The following is a 17,874-nucleotide window of genomic DNA, read 5'->3' as shown; positions in this document are numbered from 1 at the left end:
GCAGGATGCTTCTGCATGAGCCTCATCACCAGGTTTCGGAGCTCCGGCCAGTCGAGTTGTGGCCAGCACCGGTTCGCAGGTTCCTTGAATCTGTTCACTCAGGGTTCAGGATCGCGGACCATAGTCGAGATCGAGCAACGATCGTGGCATTAACGCGACTTCTGCTCGATGTAACGATCGATGTCATCGTTAGTTGCACTCCAGAGATCCAGTGAAATCGTGCTGAATGATCGCATGCCGTCATACGTATGATCCGACAAGCTTAAGCTGCTCGCTCGTCCTGATCTCGACCGAGGTGGAGGACCGGAGAAGCAGTGTAATATATGTAATCAAATGAATGTATCGGCGCAGGGAAAGGCCATAGCGTTATGTCGCATGCCCGCTTCGGCATGTGTTGGATATCGTTACATCGTCGTCTGCCGCACAATGTCAGACAATACTGTTTCGAACCGCAATTACGACCAGACAGACGATGGACATTATCGTGAGAGTCTTCGGAAGGTCGGTACAGAGTGGACGGGGCGAGCAATCAAGGATTCCTACCTCGGCGGCCTGCTCAATGACTACTAGTCGTGTCCTGGGTATACCAGAAAGGTGGCTTGATGTCAAATAGCGTATGCGGGAGTGAATGAGAGGCGACGACGGCTTGCCATCGGCAAGCCAAGCATTGAGATCTGCAAATTTCGCCGCACATATGACCTTCTCCTCCGCAACTTCTCCTCGCCACGGCGTACTCTTCTCGAACACCCTCTTCTCTCCACTACATTGTCGCCGACCGTACCATCATCTCGACGCCTCTTTCTCCGTTTTGCGTCCTCCTCTGCGAGACCTGCGCCGCCAAACCGCCTCGATCTCTCCGGCTCCCTCTCCTCCCTCCTCTGCCCGCGGATCGACCGATCCAACCATATGGATGCCATTACCGCCAGCATGGCAACTACCGCCGAGACTTCTCGCCTGTTCCGCCTCCCTGTCGAGCTTCAGCGCGGGATATTCTCACATCTGCCCGTCGACCTGCATGTGATCGCCGGGAACGGCGACGTTACTTTAGAGCGCAGCGATGACGCCTTCTGTGCCCTCTTCCGCCTACGAACAGTCAGCCGGGCCTTCCGCCACCGCCTCATGGAGGCCATCGGCAATGCTATCGATGAGAGAAGAATCTGCATTGTGCTGGACAAAAGAAATGTCGTGAGTACTGGAATATCCTCCCCTCCATCCCACGACTGACCCATTATGATCTCCACAGCCCACAATGAATACAACGAAAGAGTGGTGGTGGTGGCAGCATGGCCGTGGCACAGATGTCCCGAGCGAACTCTTGACCAGGTTCCAGGCTGTGGAGATGGTCCTACCGCACGTGCTTAAAGCTCGCAAACAGCCAGGCTTCAGCTTCAATGAGATGGACATCGACCACACCGCCAAGACGCTCCGCATGAGACTGGAGCGAGCCACCAAAACTGAGCTGTTTCGAGTGACGGTATGTGCTCCCTCCACTTTGGCCTGGCATACCCAGGCAATGCCTCCTTCGCCGTACACCTCTCCCCTGGACTGTTCTGAGAAGCTTCTGACAATTTCTTCTCCCATTCTAGTCTCTCGCCTGGACCACCGAAACCTTTCCTCGCAGCCCCTGGCTGTACGCTTTCCACGGCATGGCCCGCGATCATCGAGACGCCGAAATCATGCTTCGAGACGCCGAGTTAGCGGTGATGTATGCGAATCCTCCAACTGGAGACAAGGAGAAGGACAACGTGCACAACCTGGACATGTGGCCATGTGCTGGGCCAATGGTCTTGAATTGGGAAGAGTCCGGAGGGAACCGAGCACAGACAGTGGACGCCTGGTTCTTGGAGGACCTGGTCGACATGTTCGACGTTGACGGCACGACATACATGCAGTGGACACCAGATTGGGAGTTCGATTGGCAGACTTCGAGCAAGGCTGCGAACCATGCTGAGCGATTGATTATGCAATGGGATGAGCGCTGGGTCGAGAAATTGGGATGGTTGGGCATGGAGAAGGTGAGGAGAGCGTGGCCCGGACAGTACTTTACGGATTGAGTCGACTACGGATAGGAATCTCCATATACATCGTACACGTGCGTCCAGTTCGCAGTCTGGATAGATGTCTCTCAAATGTCGCCAGCCAAGTAGTGAATTAGCTAGAGGACGAGCCGACCATTTGGAGGTTCGCAGCCGGTCATCCTTGGCCATGCTTCCTGCTGGCTATCATGCTTCGATGGGAGAAGCTCTACGTCGACGCGCTCCGACATCTCCTGAGCGCATCATCGAAGGAACTCTGGAGTGCAATTCATCATGTCGCAGCCAACCTCGGGATCGACTTATGGAAAGTGACAACCATGCACAAGTCTGCGATCAGCAAGGAAGAATCTACGCTGCAAGAGTTGTGTGCACGACTTCGCCAACTCCCACTAGCTTCACCGATCAAGAAGACGGACGGCACGCTCGGCGAGGAAAAGACGATCACGACGCGGAATATGGAGCGAGCACGATAATCAGCGCGCTTGATTTTCGGTGACTGGCTCTTGCAGCAAGAGGTTGAACAAGAGCTTCCAGAGTGGCAGATCTTATCCACGGTTCACCGTTCCAGGGTCCCGATCCGTCCCATCGTGGCGAAGATTCAGCACTATGCGCACTCACGCGACCCTGCTCTCCTCTTTGACAATGCAGCTCAGGACCATGTCGACCTGATGTGCGACGACAAGACCGGCAGAGTAGCTGCACAGCAGATCAACATCAAGCTTAGCGATCTTGTTTGCGAGGCTGGATGCCTCGTCCAATGTCTTTTCCAGGAGACCACGGTGACCGACAAGAAGGGCACCGTGCTCACCTTCCGTCTCAATCGCTGGCCCCGTGGTAACGAGGTGTTTGGTATCTACGACAAGGATGCGACGTTCTCCTACCTGGGACTGGACGAGACTGATGTTCCATGGAAGGGCGAGGAGGCGTGGACTGACATGCCGAAGATGTTTCTGCAAAGTGACAAGGAAGGCTTGGAGTCACGGCTGCTGGCGCTGGGTATGGAGCGCATGAAGGTCTGAGGAGCGAGGAGGAATATAATACTGAGACTCGAGATGGCGGACGGAATCTTCGGCCGCCGACCAAGTTTCTCGGAGGTGTGAAGACGACTGTTCAGCTCAAAGTGGACACGGTTGGAGAGGAGCGCCGCCTGGTTATAGTATAGGTCCATCCCACTCTTGGAGATCGAAGACGCACAGCAGAGTGGTCTGCTCCGGTATGGGTTGATGATCATCGAGGACTCGAGGCGATTTGCAGTGGTCTGGTCACGGACCGGCAGTGGGTCACTATCTTTGCCACAGCTCCGGGTTTCCCTTTGCTTCGCCAAAGATGGACAATGAAACTTGATCGTTTGCATAGTTTTGGCCTTTCAACCAGATAGCTCACCATGAACAAAGGACTGCTTTTACACTTCACTTGCAATGCTCTTGCCGCCCTGTTGTCGTATTGAAACTGGTCCTCGGTAGACAGCTCTTGACCTCGATCGCTAACCGTGCCTGAACTTGACTACAGCCTTTTACATATGAGAAGAGCGAGCGGCGAGGACTGGTATGACATGGATGGAAGAGCGTATCGACCCTGCGTCATCAGCACCTTGTCAAGTCATAGCATCCGATGAGCTACAGGCTCATCGATGGCACGAGCAGGAGTTGGAAGTGCCGACTGTATATCCAAAATTGCGTAAACTCGGACGGAAATCGTACCATGAGGGAACCGATGCTGCAACTATATCTCTGGAATAGTGTGCCCAGCTCTGCATACATTGGAATCGCCTAGTTCCTTGCCCGTTGATACGACCGCAGATCATGCTCCTGCAACGTGCATCATGTCATCAAATTCACGACCGCAGAGTTTTGCACTAGCTTAAGCGCAGGCTGGCCTTGCTTTCCTCCGCTACATCGCCCTTCCGACATCTTCCACTTCTCATCCTCGCCCTCCTGAATCAATCTTACACATACACGACCGCAAAGGCTACATTATCAAGATGTATGCGCCCAAATTCAAACCCACTCGTCTCGCGCACGGCACCTTGCGCATCCGAGTCGATGCCGACCCCACTCACGACATGCTTCTTGACAAGGCGGTGATCGCAGCTTCATGTCCCACGCTTGAACCGGTCTTACGCGCTCTGGATTCTACGGATTCACGACACTGCTGGGGCAAGTCCGAACTCATCAAAGTGTCTGGCAAAGACGACCCGCTCGAAATCTGGTCGCTCGCCATTAACCTTGTTGACGGCGCCTACATCCTCGACGGTAACGTGAGTACTTGTTGAAGTCTGATTCTCTCTGCGGCTTACTGACACTCTTCGCAGTCGCTCCGCCCAGATCCTTACGATAAAGCCTCCGCCTTCTCGAATTCTGAGCTATCCCTTCCAGGATGGAAAGACATCGACTATCGTTGGCGCTCTCACGAACAAGACAATCAAGGCTGGCGCGAAACTGCAGTCTATCAGCATCACATCATGTTCCGATTGCTGCAAAACTTCCCCGTCAGCATCGGAGACATTCCATACGCCGTGTGGAAAGACTGGGAGGAACGTTCAACGCATGATTTCCGCTGGGTACAAGTGGCGGGATGGCTGTGCGAGCTTTGCGCGCGGGCGGAGTACTATGGATGTCTGCCAAAAATCGTCAATCAAGTTGTGGACTTGATGGCCAGCGAACCATCGCTCTGGAGGGCTGTCGCGCTCGATCCGAGGCGCTATCTCCTGCTCGGTGAGAAATTGCGTTGGAGTAACCTCTTCTTCGACGCATTACGCCACCTGGTGGTGTCTCCACACGACTTTCGCGTCAATCAGCACGGCATCGCCGAGATGCTCAATATGAGCCAGGAACAGCTCGTTAAGCTCCGCATCACCGCGATCATGCGGCAAGAAGAAGCTGTTGAACTTCTCTCAACTCGACTGCGCAGAATTCAACTTTCAACGCACTCGAAGAGGGTTGGCTACAACGAGTATGCCATCCGAACAACCATGATCAATCATGTGGAACTGAGCCCCGCGGCGGAATGGAACGAGAAGCTGCTAGCGTACGAGCGTGCTGGGCTTGTCGCACGTTCTATCTACGGCGAGTGGCTTGCTCAGCAGGAGGTTGGGGAGGAGGCTGTACGACAGAGTTTCGTCTGGCGTTGCAATACCATCTCTCAGGCATCCGGGCCCCTCTCGCTAGCTGTGGCAAGAATCCAGCACCACGCCAACTCTGCGGAACCCGCTCTACTGTTCGGCGCCGATGTAGCGAAGAAGTATATCGAGGTGATCGGCGGCGATAGCAGTCAAGCCGCAGTGGAGGCTGTGCACGTCGCATTGAGCCAAATCGTGCTCCATGCCAATGATATCGTTGAGAGCGTCTTCGACCATCATTCGATGGTCGAAGAGGGCAGTGTCATTCTGACATACAGCCGCACGCGGTGTGATCGTGGCTTTCCGATCGGGGTCAAGCCGTCTGTCTTCACTTACATTGGCTGGGATGAGTGGGAAACACCGTGGAAAGACAAGGAGAAGTGGGACTGCAGGTTGAGCGTCGCTCCGGTGAGTGGTACGCCTGCACCCGCGCCTTTGCTGGAGGCGCTGGGTATGAAGTGAGGCGCACACTTTGGTTGTGCTCCGTGTCCTCGGGTAGAAGTAGCAGACGTCTCAAGGGCCGGACTTAGCATGGTAATTGGAAGCAACCAAAGCACCGAATGGGATATTGTTGCAACAATCGGATATGATGGCGGAAGAAACAGCTTTCAGCATGAGAGCATGAGCTATGTCAGCTACGTGTATGCGGAGGAGTTCTGTCGGCGGTTGAAGGACTGTCCATCATGAAACAAGACTGTTCAAAATCGCCTCAATGGAGGCAGGCCTGCGGAGGGTGTTGGCATCTCCTATAGCCCCCCCCCCCCCCCCCCGAGTATGGAAGTCCAGCATCACCCAACAATGGCAAATAGCACAGTAGGGGTTTCCATCGGCTTCCGTGCATGCTCAAATGCAACCTCATCGTTTGCTCAGATTCTACTCCTTGCCAACTGGTCGGCATACAACGTTGCACAAAGTAGGAGCCCCTGCTATCGATCACGCTTGCCCATTCAATGATTCCTCCTCGTCCATGATGGACTTCCAGAATGCACTGGTTCTGTAACGGAGAACACGGGATGAAGCCTGCTCTCCTCTCCATCTCTGTTGACAGGCCTATACACGATCGCTCACAACGATGTCATCAAGTTTAACTTGGGCAGCGACCGATACTATACACACAATTTACAAGCAATGGACACTGTTCTTCCACTTTGGAGCCCGTGAAGCCACGCCATGTTCTTGATTCACGAGCCAAGGTTTCGCGCTAGTAGGCCGCAAAGTTCATGCACACCTTACTTGCGACTTCTCGCCTCCGATCTTGACAACTTCATCCTCTCTTCTTACACTACACACACATATTCCCGTCACAGCACACGTCAGCCATGTCGACCGAAGCAATTAACAACAGACACGAGTTCAAGCCGCTGCGCCTGGCGCATGGAACTCTTCGAATCCGAATCGACGAAACCGCTAATCGAGATATGCTCATCGACAGGGAAGTCATCATGGCGCACTGTCCGACGCTCGAGCCGATGCTTCGCGACCCAGATTCCGCCGATTCCAATGCCTGGTGGGATAGATCGGATGTCTACCAAGTGCCGGATCAGACGACAGGAGAGCTGAAGTCGCTGAGAGTGTGGTCTCTTGCGCTGAATTGTATCGAGGACACGTACATTCTGGAGGGCCAAGTAAGCGTTCAGATCACAGGAAATATCTTTGAGGCCTAGCTAACTTCATGGCGCAGTCTCTTATCTCCAATCTTGAGCTCGAACCTGGCAGCTGCTGGTGGCCGAAAAAGCGCATCCCATTCGTTTCATCGGAAATCGCGGAGTCAGGTTGGCACAGGAGCGGTATCATTCATCGGGTCTGCCCAGCCGAACGCGATGATATTCTCAACGAGGCCGCCTTCCTTCACCACATCCTTTTCCGGCTACTGCATGGCTTCCCGGTCGCTTTTCAGGACCTTGAAGCAAGCATCGGCATCGAGGAGATCGACGACGAGAATGAGTGGAAAAAGATCTTGGACGGCACACAATCACACAATTGCACCCGTACGATGCGCTGGCTTTACAAGTTCTGCTCGCTCGCGGAGTATTATGGCTGTCTGGAAAAGGTCGCCAATCATGCGGTGGACTGGCTCATCGAACAGCCAGCCCTTGCATACTGTGTGGCTCTTGATCCGGACATGTATTTCACGCTCGGGACAAAGCTTCGCTGGCCAGATCTGTACTTCGATGCAGTCCGCCATCAAATGGTGCGGGCAGACAAGTCGGGAGGAACAGTATGGCTCCGAGAGATTGCCGAGGACCTTGAGATCTCGGACGAAGACATGCTCGCACGCCAGGAAGCCGCGATGGCGGAGCAGGAAAAGACTGTGGCGAATCTGTCCGCACGTCTACGTGCGCTACAGCTGAGCAGCTCCTACAAGATCTCCACGAATGGCCGCAACGAAATCGCCGTACGCACAACACTGACCAACAAGAATGAGACGCAGACCGTTCTCCGCACACCAGTCGGGAAAGCCTTCGAGCGCGCTGGGTATATTGCCCGCAATATTCACGGAGGATGGCTGTCGCAACAAGAGGCCGGAGAGCTCGTCTGGATCCAGAAACACAAGCGCTTTCAAGAACGTCGGTCGCACCAAGCAGGGCCTCTTTCTCGTGGAGTCGCTGAGATTCAAGAGCATTCTCCATCGCCCGATCCGTCACTGCTGTTCGGGAAGAGCGCCGTTGAGGATACACTCGACCTTCTCGGCGTGGACAGCAGTGCTGAATCAATTGTAGCAGTCAAGATGGCTCTCAACGACATCATCCACCACGCCAACGACATCATCCAAGAGGTCTTGGGAGATCGCACTGAAGACAAGGAGGACGGCACTGTCATCACGTATCGCCGTACCTGCTGGGGGCGCGGAATCCCAGAGTATTTCGACTGGTCGAACAGCTCCTTCACCTACCTTGGCCTCGACGAGAGCGAAGTGCCCTGGAGGTTCGAAAGGGAGTGGAATTGCTCGCTCGAGGTCGCGCCAAAGAGCGGAGCTGCAGCATCGCCTGGACTTCTCAGAGCATTGGGGTTCTACAAGTGCCGGGACCTGGTCGACACTGGTGAGAATCCTTACGAGGACTCTGTGCTGCGGTCTCTATTTGAAGATGAGGGCGAGGGTGGCGGATAGAGTATCGATAGCCTGCAAGCGAGGGAGGATCAGGGCTTTAGAGTTGTATGAGCGGGACTGGGGCGCATTTGCTGCGGCGGTGTAGCAACGGTCAAGGGCAGAAGCTAAAAGCGTTGACTTTGGGATTGAGATGATTCTCCTGATGCCTGGAGAGGAACTCGAGTACACGGCGTTTGAGCCTTAAGATCTGCTTCATGGTCAAGATTCTTTGAGCACGCTGCTCTTGATGCTTCCAGTTGCATTTGGTAGCCTAGATCCTGGCTTTTAGTTTGCTAGATCGCGAAACAGAATGTTCTTGCCGTTGGCTTTGTTCGTTTTAATGTTATGTATTATCTTCTCCAACACGAACCTTCATGTCTTTCTCCGTAGCATCGCCCAGTCTTTTTGCCAGATGAAGACCTCCCAACTCATCTATGGCACGTGCTGCGAAAATATGTCTTGGCATTTCCTCAAGTCGAATCGTCTGCTGCACTTCTTCTATACTCAACTTTCATGAATTTCACGCACACCTTCCAGTTTCTTTCTCTCCAACGTTGGCAATTGGTTGTACCACATGCCTCTACAGCACGACCACACTGTTGAAGACATCCTCGACAAAATGAGCAGCTCTCCGCCTCTGCGCATCGCCGGCGGCACTTTGCGCGTCAGACTATCTCCACAACACGAGGACGACCTTATCCTTGATCGCAAGGTGATCATGGCGCACTGTCCAGCGTTTGCGCCTCTCCTTCGCGCGCCCGATGAGCCAGGATACTGCGCTTCCTGGGACAAATCAGAGCTGGTGAAGGTGCCCGATAACGACGATCTAATTCGGGTTTTCACTTTGGCGCTGAAGATCGTCGATGAAACCGCGATACTGGAAGGAACCGTAAGTCCTCTGCTCCTGGCATGTTCAGATCCTTGCTTACCTTCATCAGGAGTGCGACTTGGGACGCTTAGGATACAGGTTCAAGAACTTCCAACACTCAATTTACGCCACCCTCGACTGGCCTTGCGCGAACGACTACCGGAACGACCAGGAGGGTATATTCGAAGCGGCGACTCAGCACGCCATCATGTTCGAGCTCCTCCATGGCGTCAAGATCGGTCCTGAACGCCTTCACATCCCGATCGGCAACGAGACGTATGACGTTGCTTGTTGGCGCAGCGCTTTGGGTGACATCAGTGAGATGTGCGCACGCTCCGAGTTCTACGGCTGTCTACCTTCCATCGCCGGCGCTGTCAAAGAACTCATCCAGCAAGCGCCATCGTTTTGGGAAGCGGTCGCATTCAGCCCGCGTGAGTGGCATCAGCTGGCAATAAAGCTCCGCTGGAGGGAGGTGTACTTTGACTCTCTGCGCCACATCATCGCGCATACCAAATTCTCCGTCCTCACGCTGGATGCCGACCCATCCGAGGATCCATTGTATCTCGATCTCTCGGCGCCAGATTTCCAAGACTTCGCCACCGACCTTCAAGCCAAACAGGCCGTTGTTGTCCTCGAGCTCAAGAGAAGCCTCCATCACCTCCAGCTCTGCGAATCGTACTCGGAGTACAACAAGGAGAAGTCACCAGCTTGGACGACATTCCTCAACCTTGTCAAGAACGCTTGGCCAGGTCGATCGGCCCACGCCAACACCATGGAGAAGTCTGAGTTTCTTGCCTGCGCCATCTGGGGCCAATGGCTAGCTGAGCAGGAGTCTGGCGATCACGTCTGGATCAGCACTCGTCGCAAAGCGGATCGCTCGGGACCTCTCCAGAACGGCCTCATGAAGCTGGAGGAAGCTACAAATTCTACCTATCCACCTTCTCTGTTTGGACGCAACGTTCCACGCACAATCTCATCAATCTTCTTACTTGATCGGAGATTCGAGCCCGGGCGCAAGATCGACGCCGTCTTGACCGAGATTATTCGGGAGGCCGACAAGATGGTGAAGTCGGCCTTTGAGACGTATGAGGAGGAGCAAGGTGAAAAGACACTGACATGGCGTCGTTCGAGGTTCGATGGGATGGCTCGCGGCGACTACGGCGTCAAGGTGGAGGCATTCACATTCCTGCCGCTTGACGAGAAGAACGTGCCATGGGCGGAGGAGAAGGACTGGGCTACGGCCGAAGCTGTCGTTCCTATCACTGTGGAAGTTGCCGCGGAGGCGTACGTTGCTGCGATCCAGGGCGCATAGGATGGTGGTGTCAAGGACGAGAGAGCACTACGGAAGCTGAGGCGTCATTGACGGCTTTCGGCAGCGAGTTCTGTGTCGTTCACGAAAAGTTTTTGTCATTTACTATGCAGGAACTAATACTTCATCCACATTGCGACCCACGCCTATCACCTCACATACGACACCTTGCATCATGACGTTAAGCCTTACATCTTACCGTCATGCTCTATGTCTTCCTTCTTCCTTCTTCAGACATTGCTTTCACGGAAAGTGCTACCCGTCGAACCCACCAACCTGTCAGCTTCGACCCCAAACTCACCGGCCAGCGGCCCACAGCCCTCAAGCATGTCTGCTCCGGCTCAAGCGCCGTCCGTGTCCAACTTGATTCTGCCCCACAACATGATTCTGCAGGCCTGTGAGCAGTTCATGCCTCCCACACTTGACCTGGTCATCATCCGACGAGATTGTACTTAAGGAATCCATGACCGAAGTCACAGGTTGCTCTTCTCCCGGCATGGCACCGGAGCTCTTCGTCACCGGTTCCTCTAACTGGCGTTGACCACGCGCCCTCTCGAACGTCAACTCGGAAATTGTCCGCCTGACTGAGAAGGTCCAACATTGTTTTGCCGTCCACCCTCAATATTCACTTCAAAAACGACAACAAGCGAGTGTGCCGGTGGGATTGGAAATGTGCCGGATATGATCCTGGCCAAGTTGAGTAGACAAGATTGTAACAAAATGGCCAAGGGCATGGTGAAAGGAGGGCAATTTCAAATACAGCATTGTGTCGACTGCTATCCTTTGTTGTGCAAAGACGAAACGACTTCCCACACAATGCTATTATTCGGCGGTGGTGCAATGTCGCGCACAATACATGGATTGCTTGTATAAAGCTGCCAACTCCGCGTCTGCGATTTCTTTTCCTTCTCTAAACCCTCCATTGCGATCAAGAAACCCCCCCACAACAACAACAAACATGTCGAACCCAGCCCAAGCCGCAGCGGCATCCAGACCAGCTCTTCCGAACGAGCTTCTGTTGGAGATCTTCAATCACTCTGTACCACCAACTCTAGACGTGCTGATCGTTGCCGACCATATCCAAATGAGACAAGATCTTAGGACCGGTCTGGGGCACAACTACCCACCAACGCCACCCGATCTTGCTGTCACAAACATTGCTGAGTGGCGGTCTACCCGCGGCCTTCTCAACCTCGATCAAGGGATGTCTTGTCTTACCGGCCGCAAGTCCAAGGCTAATCTTCCATCTACCATGCGTATCCGATTCAAGAACAGCACCAGTCATCCCGGCGCCAAAGAGAGCATATCTGACATCATATTGGCCAAGTTCGAGCGACTGACTATTGAGATCCCAGCTCTTATCACATACGACACCTGGGATCTGCAGGTGGGCTACCTCATCCTGAACTACAAGTATGAGCAACAGGGGTGGAGCTGCGATGTAGATGGAGCGGCATGGCACTCGGTTGATGATGGTGTGCTGGACGACTATGCTTCATCCGCGGCGACGCACGTCGACTTGTCGAACATTACGCAAATCTTGGCTCAACGCATCGATACCCGTCTTCCAGAGAGCATGCGTACGTCCAAGGTGAGTACGACGTGGTTGCGAAAGTATCGGGCCCATGTAGTACGGAGGTTTCGCGAAGTTCCAAAGGGTATGGGTGCAAGTTTAAGTGTGTGGAGACCACTCCGTCTGGAATACTTTAACGATGGGTTGAAACACGTTGCGATGTGGGAAAAAGCAACCGACAAGTCCAAATTGTTGTACGCTCGTGTCTCGCATGGTTAGATGTTTCTCTTTCGGCATCCCTTTGAAAGTGGGATCGGAGCCTTGGGCGTCGGTACATGCGATGGTTACCGGTATCCCGGTAAGATGGCGAGACAGACATAGATACGAATCAAAATAATGAACGTGGAAAACCAAACTCTCGTTTCAAGACTGCGTCTTCACCCAGTAAGAGCTGGCATCTTGGTCTTTCGCCGAAACCAGTGTTTCCACGGAGCCTACCCTACGAGGTCACTACGACTTTGAATGATATTGTCTTAGGAAGAGCCCTTGTCCGACTGCCCAAGTGACGTGCCAGTGGTCTTCACTTGACAATGCCATTCAAGTCGTGACTATATCCACCCACGGCACAACACACGACACAAAGCCAGCGGTATATATCGCAGGCGCTCGCTCCTTCTCTCCACTCTGTCTTCATCTTCCCTTCCACAACAAGCCTTCACTGATCAACAAAATGACGTCGACGGTCAACCCAATTCTCCCCAACGAGCTCATTCTGCGGGTCTTCGATCACACCGTCCCGTCTGCTTTGGAAATCGATGTCGTCGTCGCCGACGACGATCGGATGAAGGATGCTGTGGCAAACTTCCTTCACCAAACCAACATCGAGGTGTTGCCCCAGATCGCCATTACCAACTCATCAGAGTGGCGATCAACCCGTGCCCTGCTTAACCTCAATTTCGAAATCGCTAGCCTCACAGGTAGAAGGTCCACCATCGAGTGGCCCTCCACACTGAACGTCGGCTTCGACAACGTCGTTCAGCGATCGTCTGTTACCAACAGTGCGCCAGACATGGTCCTTGCCAAGTTTAAGCTTTTCACCGCGACCATCCCGATTGTCATCAGATACGGACGTCATGGACGTCGTACCCTCATCGGTAAACTCGTTCTGAAGTACGAACGCTCGGGACAAGGATGGACTCACCAGGCGGATGATGCAGCATGGATCTCAATCACCGGAGGAGAATCCGAAGCTCGCTTCTCAGCCGCTGGGTTGGCCGCCTCTGGAAGAGAAGGAGTTCTAGCACGATCAACAAATGTGCTTGCGAATGGTATCAACCACGGTCTACCCAACGATCTACCGAACTCGAGCTTGAGTTTGGTCTGGCTCTCACGATTCCGAAAGCACGTGGAGGAGAGGATCTCTCTTGCTTCCCGCAGGGTCGCGGGCTCAGACTTCGTGCCAAGGGGGTTCAATCTGCGACTGTTTGCATACAGTCTCGAACGGGTCTCGACGGTTGAGAAGAATGCGGCCGAGATGCGTGCAAGGCACCCATCACGCCGCGTCTTCGGGCGACCGACTTGAGAGGAGCCGCAATATTGTGGACTGAGATACTGGCTTTCACCAATGGCGTTTGCGTTGTTTCGTGTGAGGTCTTGCTGAAAGGGTGCTGGCCCGAGGGATCTTGAGCTTTTGGTTTCAATGCTGCGTTGACTTTTGCGTGCCCATGAGCATGCCTTGTACTAATCATTGTTGTTCGGGACCTCGAAGCTTCGGACGTGCGAGGAGTTCTGTTTCTGGCAAGAGTCCGGGAAGAGACCTACGTAGTTGACCAATTAAGTTCCTATTCCTTGACAACCTTCCGCTCCGGCGTACAGCAATCGTGCTTGTTCTCAGAAAGGGACCACCTCAACCCAAAGAGACCTTTTCCAGGTCCCGTATAGCACGAGCAGAGGAAGCACGGACAACGCCGCCACCAGCAAAGCCATGTGTACCACCAGCATGATGCTCTTGATCTTGATTCTCTTCTTCTCCTTCACCCAAAACTCATCATGATGCCGGATCGCTCTGTTCAGCTCGATAAATCTCCACGGCCCAAACAGCGGCCAGAAAATTTGGACATTGTTCGGCGGCAAGTCTCGCAGTACGCTGACCAGTACCCACCGAAGTCTCCACAGACTTGCGGCAGTGATATTGGCCGGAAGCGGGACAATGTGATTGATGGCCCCGCCCATGATCCCTTCGAAGTGGTACTGAGTCCAGACAAGTGAGGGATGTGCTGTAGCTGCACCGGAGATTTGCATCCATTTGGTGTGGGTTTGCAGCCATGCGCCAGACGTCTCGCGGGTGAACTCGATCTTGAGCATTACAAGAATTCGATGGTTGCCCGGGTCGAGCAGAGAAACAGGAATATTGAACTTCCCCAGGATAGACTCGGGGATAGTACACTGGGAGGCTGTGGGAGTGGCATGGACCTTGAAGGATAGGTCGAGAGTCGTTCGGCTGGCCGAGAATCTGGAGAGGGAGTTGATACCGGTGAGCTCCGCTATCTGCGGCGTGGTGTCGAGGAGGCCGCGGGTGGCTCTCCATTCCGAGACATTGGTGCCGACTATGGCGGGGGTCGTCTGTTGGGCAGCACCGTATGAGAAAGCGATTTTGAGAGTCTCGGGAAGAGAGCAGTTCAAAATCTCCAGCAATAGGTCGTCCGGAAGATTTGGCTCTGATCGCCGTATCGGATTGGGTAGAAGATTGACGATTATGGCGGCCATCGCTGTGACGGTGAGCGGTGTCAACTGTAGTCGTCAACAGTTCTGCAAACGAATCGAGAAATGGAATTATATCGACCGTACAAACGACGCGGACTACACGCGTCGGATGAAGCCGGCGGGACCGACCGCAGAAAAGCACGCTCTAACGACGCAGACTGTGATACGAGTACGTCCTCATGTTCAATCTCACATTTTCGCATCGTCCACGGCATGGCTTGAGATTCGGAGGGAAATGCATAGCATTGTCTAAGGTGGGCATTGTTCTTTGTCCCGACCTGTACTCGACGAACGCCAAAGCACAATGCCTTTCAAAATCCCCCATTGTCTTCTGCACCACCTCAGGAAGACATATAAGCGACCCTCCCGGTCCGTCTTCCTTCTCCTGGTCGAATCACAAAACTCAAGAAGCGACAACCACAACTCCCAACAATGTCCGTCAGTCCAGAACATGCGGCCCCTGTGCCTAGAATCCCGAACGAACTCATCCTCCAGATCATAGACGAAGCCACGCCCCAGACTTTGGAAGTGGTCATCTCCTGCGTCTATCCGCGCAACAACCAACCCCTGTCTCTGCTCGCGTTGAAATTCCGTCACGACAACTCCTCGGACTGGCAAGCATTTCGCCGCCTCAAAAGCCTCACGCTCGCGGTCGCTGAGCTGGCTGGTCGAAGCTCTGTGGACATCCCGTCAACTCTCGTTGTTCGCTTTGATACCCACCTCCCAACTTCGCTCCTTTTACCTGGCCCTGGAGTCCCTAACGCAATCCTAAAGAAGCTGAACCATGTTGTATTCCATGTCCCAATCTCCATGCGAATTAATGGAGGGGAGCTCGTCCCGGGAAAGCTCACTCTTGCCTACGCTTTCAGCAATGAAGTTTGGGTCCCTTGTCACGATAAGACCTTCTGGATGCCGTCATCGGAGAGCGTGCTCAATCCGCCGCGATTGGGCGCCGCATTAGCTGACCACTTCCACTCTAGGATTGACCAGCGTCTCCTGACCGGGAGATTGAACTTGGCTCGACTGCAGGTCTACTGGGGAATATTCTACTGCGCTGTCACGAAGCTGAAAGAGATGGAGGACACTTCTTGGACTTACTCCGGCGGTATCTGGATGGTTCACGGATTCGAGCGCGGTATCAAGGCGATCGTGGATGAGGAGGTGCGCCAACTCCGCGGCGAAGACTCCGACTCGTCCCACGACGACAATTGAAAAGGGGATGCTCAGGGTCATTGGTAATGTCCAGATTGTAGCTATATTTGCTTTTGCTTGCCCTGTGTCCTACTTTGGAGAGTCTTTTCAACCTTTAATGGCGCTTGTTACTTCGTGGTCTCGTAGTCCCGTGCCCTAATTGCTTGAACTACACATTCGTGATACTGACGGCATGATCGTTTGCGGCTTTGTGGGCGTTTGAGACAGAAAACTACTTAATATCTACACTTTACCGTAGCAGCGTGCTGTCATGCGCTAGCTCTTCCTCGCAAATGTCGTGGCTCGCTTGCATGCATGCACAGCTTGTTACTTATTCCCTTTGCGTCGCATGGAGACATCCACAGCAAACCAATCTTGATCGCGGTCTTAGATCTTTCGATCCCGCTGACTATTGACAAATACGCTCCGAGGTGTTTTGCTTTCGAGATCGTGTCGTTACCCGGTATCTGCACCGGGAAGCGAGCACAGATACATCATAATGAACCCTTCTATGGAAAGACCTATAAGACATCTGTACATGGACTAATGAAGATTCGACAACGTTCAGGCACTTGAGATACATCAATGCGACTAGCGACATTCGCATCCTCCGACAAACGACATTGTCTCCATCTATACCTAGCCTTGGTAAATTATTGGGAGGCAGTGGCATTGTCTCGCGAGCATGCTTTGTACTCACTGCGGTCACAACCACAAGGCCGAGACAATGCCGCTAGGATAAGGTGTGAGACTCTGATTCGAAGATAGCGGCATTGTCTCGCGAGGATGCTTTGTACTCAGTAGGCACAACCGCAAGGCTGAGACAATGCTGCTAGGATATTACCATTGTCTTTAGCAGCACTCCAAGAACAGATTTAAGTTGGCCAAACGACTTCTATTCCTTACTTTGCACAATTCCTCACCACCCGAATCCAATCACTACTATCAAGACATGACGAGTTCTTCGCAACCCCCCACAGGAGTACCCTTCCTACCGAACGAAATCCTTCTCCAGATTATTAACGAAGCCACGCCAGCCTCTCTAAAATTAGTCGTGCGCTGCGGTCCTCAATCCGCCGTGCCATACCAGGCCCCTCAATTGCCATTGCAGGTCCGCCACAGCGACTCATCAGATTGGGAGCTGGTCCGCCGCCTCAAAAGTCTCAGCCCCAGCATCGCCGCGCTGACCGGAACCCACTCAAACTTTCCGATCGGTCAAATCCCCCTAATGGTGTGTTTTGACACCTACGATGACGTCTCGGAAGGACCGGTCGGGCCTGAGACTCCCAACCCAGCAGTCCTGTCCTGGTTCAAGCGAATGATTATCCGGATTCCCATTGCGATGCGCCCTCCATGGGGACCCCCTATATTGGGCAATGTCTCTCTGGCGTTCGCTCTGGTGAATGGTCAGTGGAAGCCTTGTCCTGAAGAGACTGCCTGGGAACCACTTCCCGGCCAGACTTCGGCCAAGGTGCAAAACCCGCCCGGAATGGGCCACGCTCTGATCCAAAACATTAGCTCCAAGATTCCAGAAGAGTTCCTAAAGGAGAAAGTCAGTTCGGAATGGCTTAAGCGCCTTTGGTGGATGGTTCGTTGGGGGTCTGTGTCGACACGTCGATCAAATGTGTCGATCTGTTAGCGTTGATTCATGAAACAGGGTAAGACCAGGGATATTGACTCTAACAGCCTGATTACGTGGTTAGTGTCCTATATGATATTATAGGATATTGGCGATAAGACCCCAACCCCTTTTAGGTATTTGGAATTACGGCGTCTATATAGTCTTTAGGTCGATAACCTTAAGAAACACATGGTTTTTCTTAATCTTGAAGTTCACCCCTGCATTGCACTACTTAATTAACAGTTATAAGCCCGGTTTCGACTTAAACAACAAGATTAAAGACAACTTCGCATTAACAAGCAACAATAGAAGGTCTTAAGCTAGACTTGTTAGGTTTTCCAACCGCAACAGGACTAAAGCGTCGAGA

The 17,874-nt window shown here is 53.3% G+C and overlaps 5 protein-coding genes across 5 annotated transcripts; 4 read left to right on the top strand and 1 right to left on the bottom strand.

The window, feature by feature from the left end:
- Positions 1 to 426: 426 nt before the first annotated feature.
- MYCGRDRAFT_94799 (uncharacterized protein) lies at positions 427 to 10,422 on the top strand (the record flags this gene model as incomplete). Its single annotated transcript, XM_003850917.1, has 12 exons — positions 427 to 484; positions 614 to 1,185; positions 1,331 to 1,474; positions 1,587 to 2,015; positions 2,546 to 3,049; positions 3,546 to 3,581; positions 3,907 to 4,293; positions 4,348 to 5,562; positions 6,462 to 6,779; positions 6,836 to 8,195; positions 8,848 to 9,131; positions 9,181 to 10,422. 12 exons carry the CDS (start codon positions 427 to 429, stop codon positions 10,420 to 10,422), a joined length of 6,549 nt encoding a protein of 2,182 aa, XP_003850965.1.
- A 955-nt stretch (positions 10,423 to 11,377) lies between these two features.
- MYCGRDRAFT_94798 (uncharacterized protein) lies at positions 11,378 to 12,211 on the top strand (the record flags this gene model as incomplete). The annotated part of the gene is made up of 1 exon (XM_003850918.1): positions 11,378 to 12,211. One exon carries the CDS (start codon positions 11,378 to 11,380, stop codon positions 12,209 to 12,211), a length of 834 nt encoding a protein of 277 aa, XP_003850966.1.
- Positions 12,212 to 12,662: 451 nt separating this feature from the next.
- Positions 12,663 to 13,514, top strand: MYCGRDRAFT_94797 (uncharacterized protein; the record flags this gene model as incomplete). The annotated part of the gene is made up of 1 exon (XM_003850919.1): positions 12,663 to 13,514. The coding sequence occupies one exon, from the start codon at positions 12,663 to 12,665 to the stop codon at positions 13,512 to 13,514; it is 852 nt and encodes a 283-aa protein (XP_003850967.1).
- A 451-nt stretch (positions 13,515 to 13,965) lies between these two features.
- MYCGRDRAFT_94796 (uncharacterized protein) lies at positions 13,966 to 14,698 on the bottom strand (the record flags this gene model as incomplete). The annotated part of the gene is made up of 2 exons (XM_003850849.1): positions 13,966 to 13,997; positions 14,110 to 14,698. The coding sequence occupies 2 exons, from the start codon at positions 14,696 to 14,698 to the stop codon at positions 13,966 to 13,968; spliced, it is 621 nt and encodes a 206-aa protein (XP_003850897.1).
- Positions 14,699 to 15,127: 429 nt separating this feature from the next.
- On the top strand, positions 15,128 to 15,907 carry MYCGRDRAFT_94795 (uncharacterized protein; the record flags this gene model as incomplete). Its single annotated transcript, XM_003850920.1, has 1 exon — positions 15,128 to 15,907. One exon carries the CDS (start codon positions 15,128 to 15,130, stop codon positions 15,905 to 15,907), a length of 780 nt encoding a protein of 259 aa, XP_003850968.1.
- Between the last annotated feature and the right edge of the window lie 1,967 nt (positions 15,908 to 17,874).

Source organism: Zymoseptoria tritici, chromosome 7 (assembly GCF_000219625.1).
Source record: "Zymoseptoria tritici IPO323 chromosome 7, whole genome shotgun sequence".
NCBI classification, from domain to species: domain Eukaryota; kingdom Fungi; phylum Ascomycota; class Dothideomycetes; order Mycosphaerellales; family Mycosphaerellaceae; genus Zymoseptoria; species Zymoseptoria tritici.
Note: the sequence above shows the minus strand (reverse complement) of the source record. Positions and strands in the feature narration are given on the sequence as shown.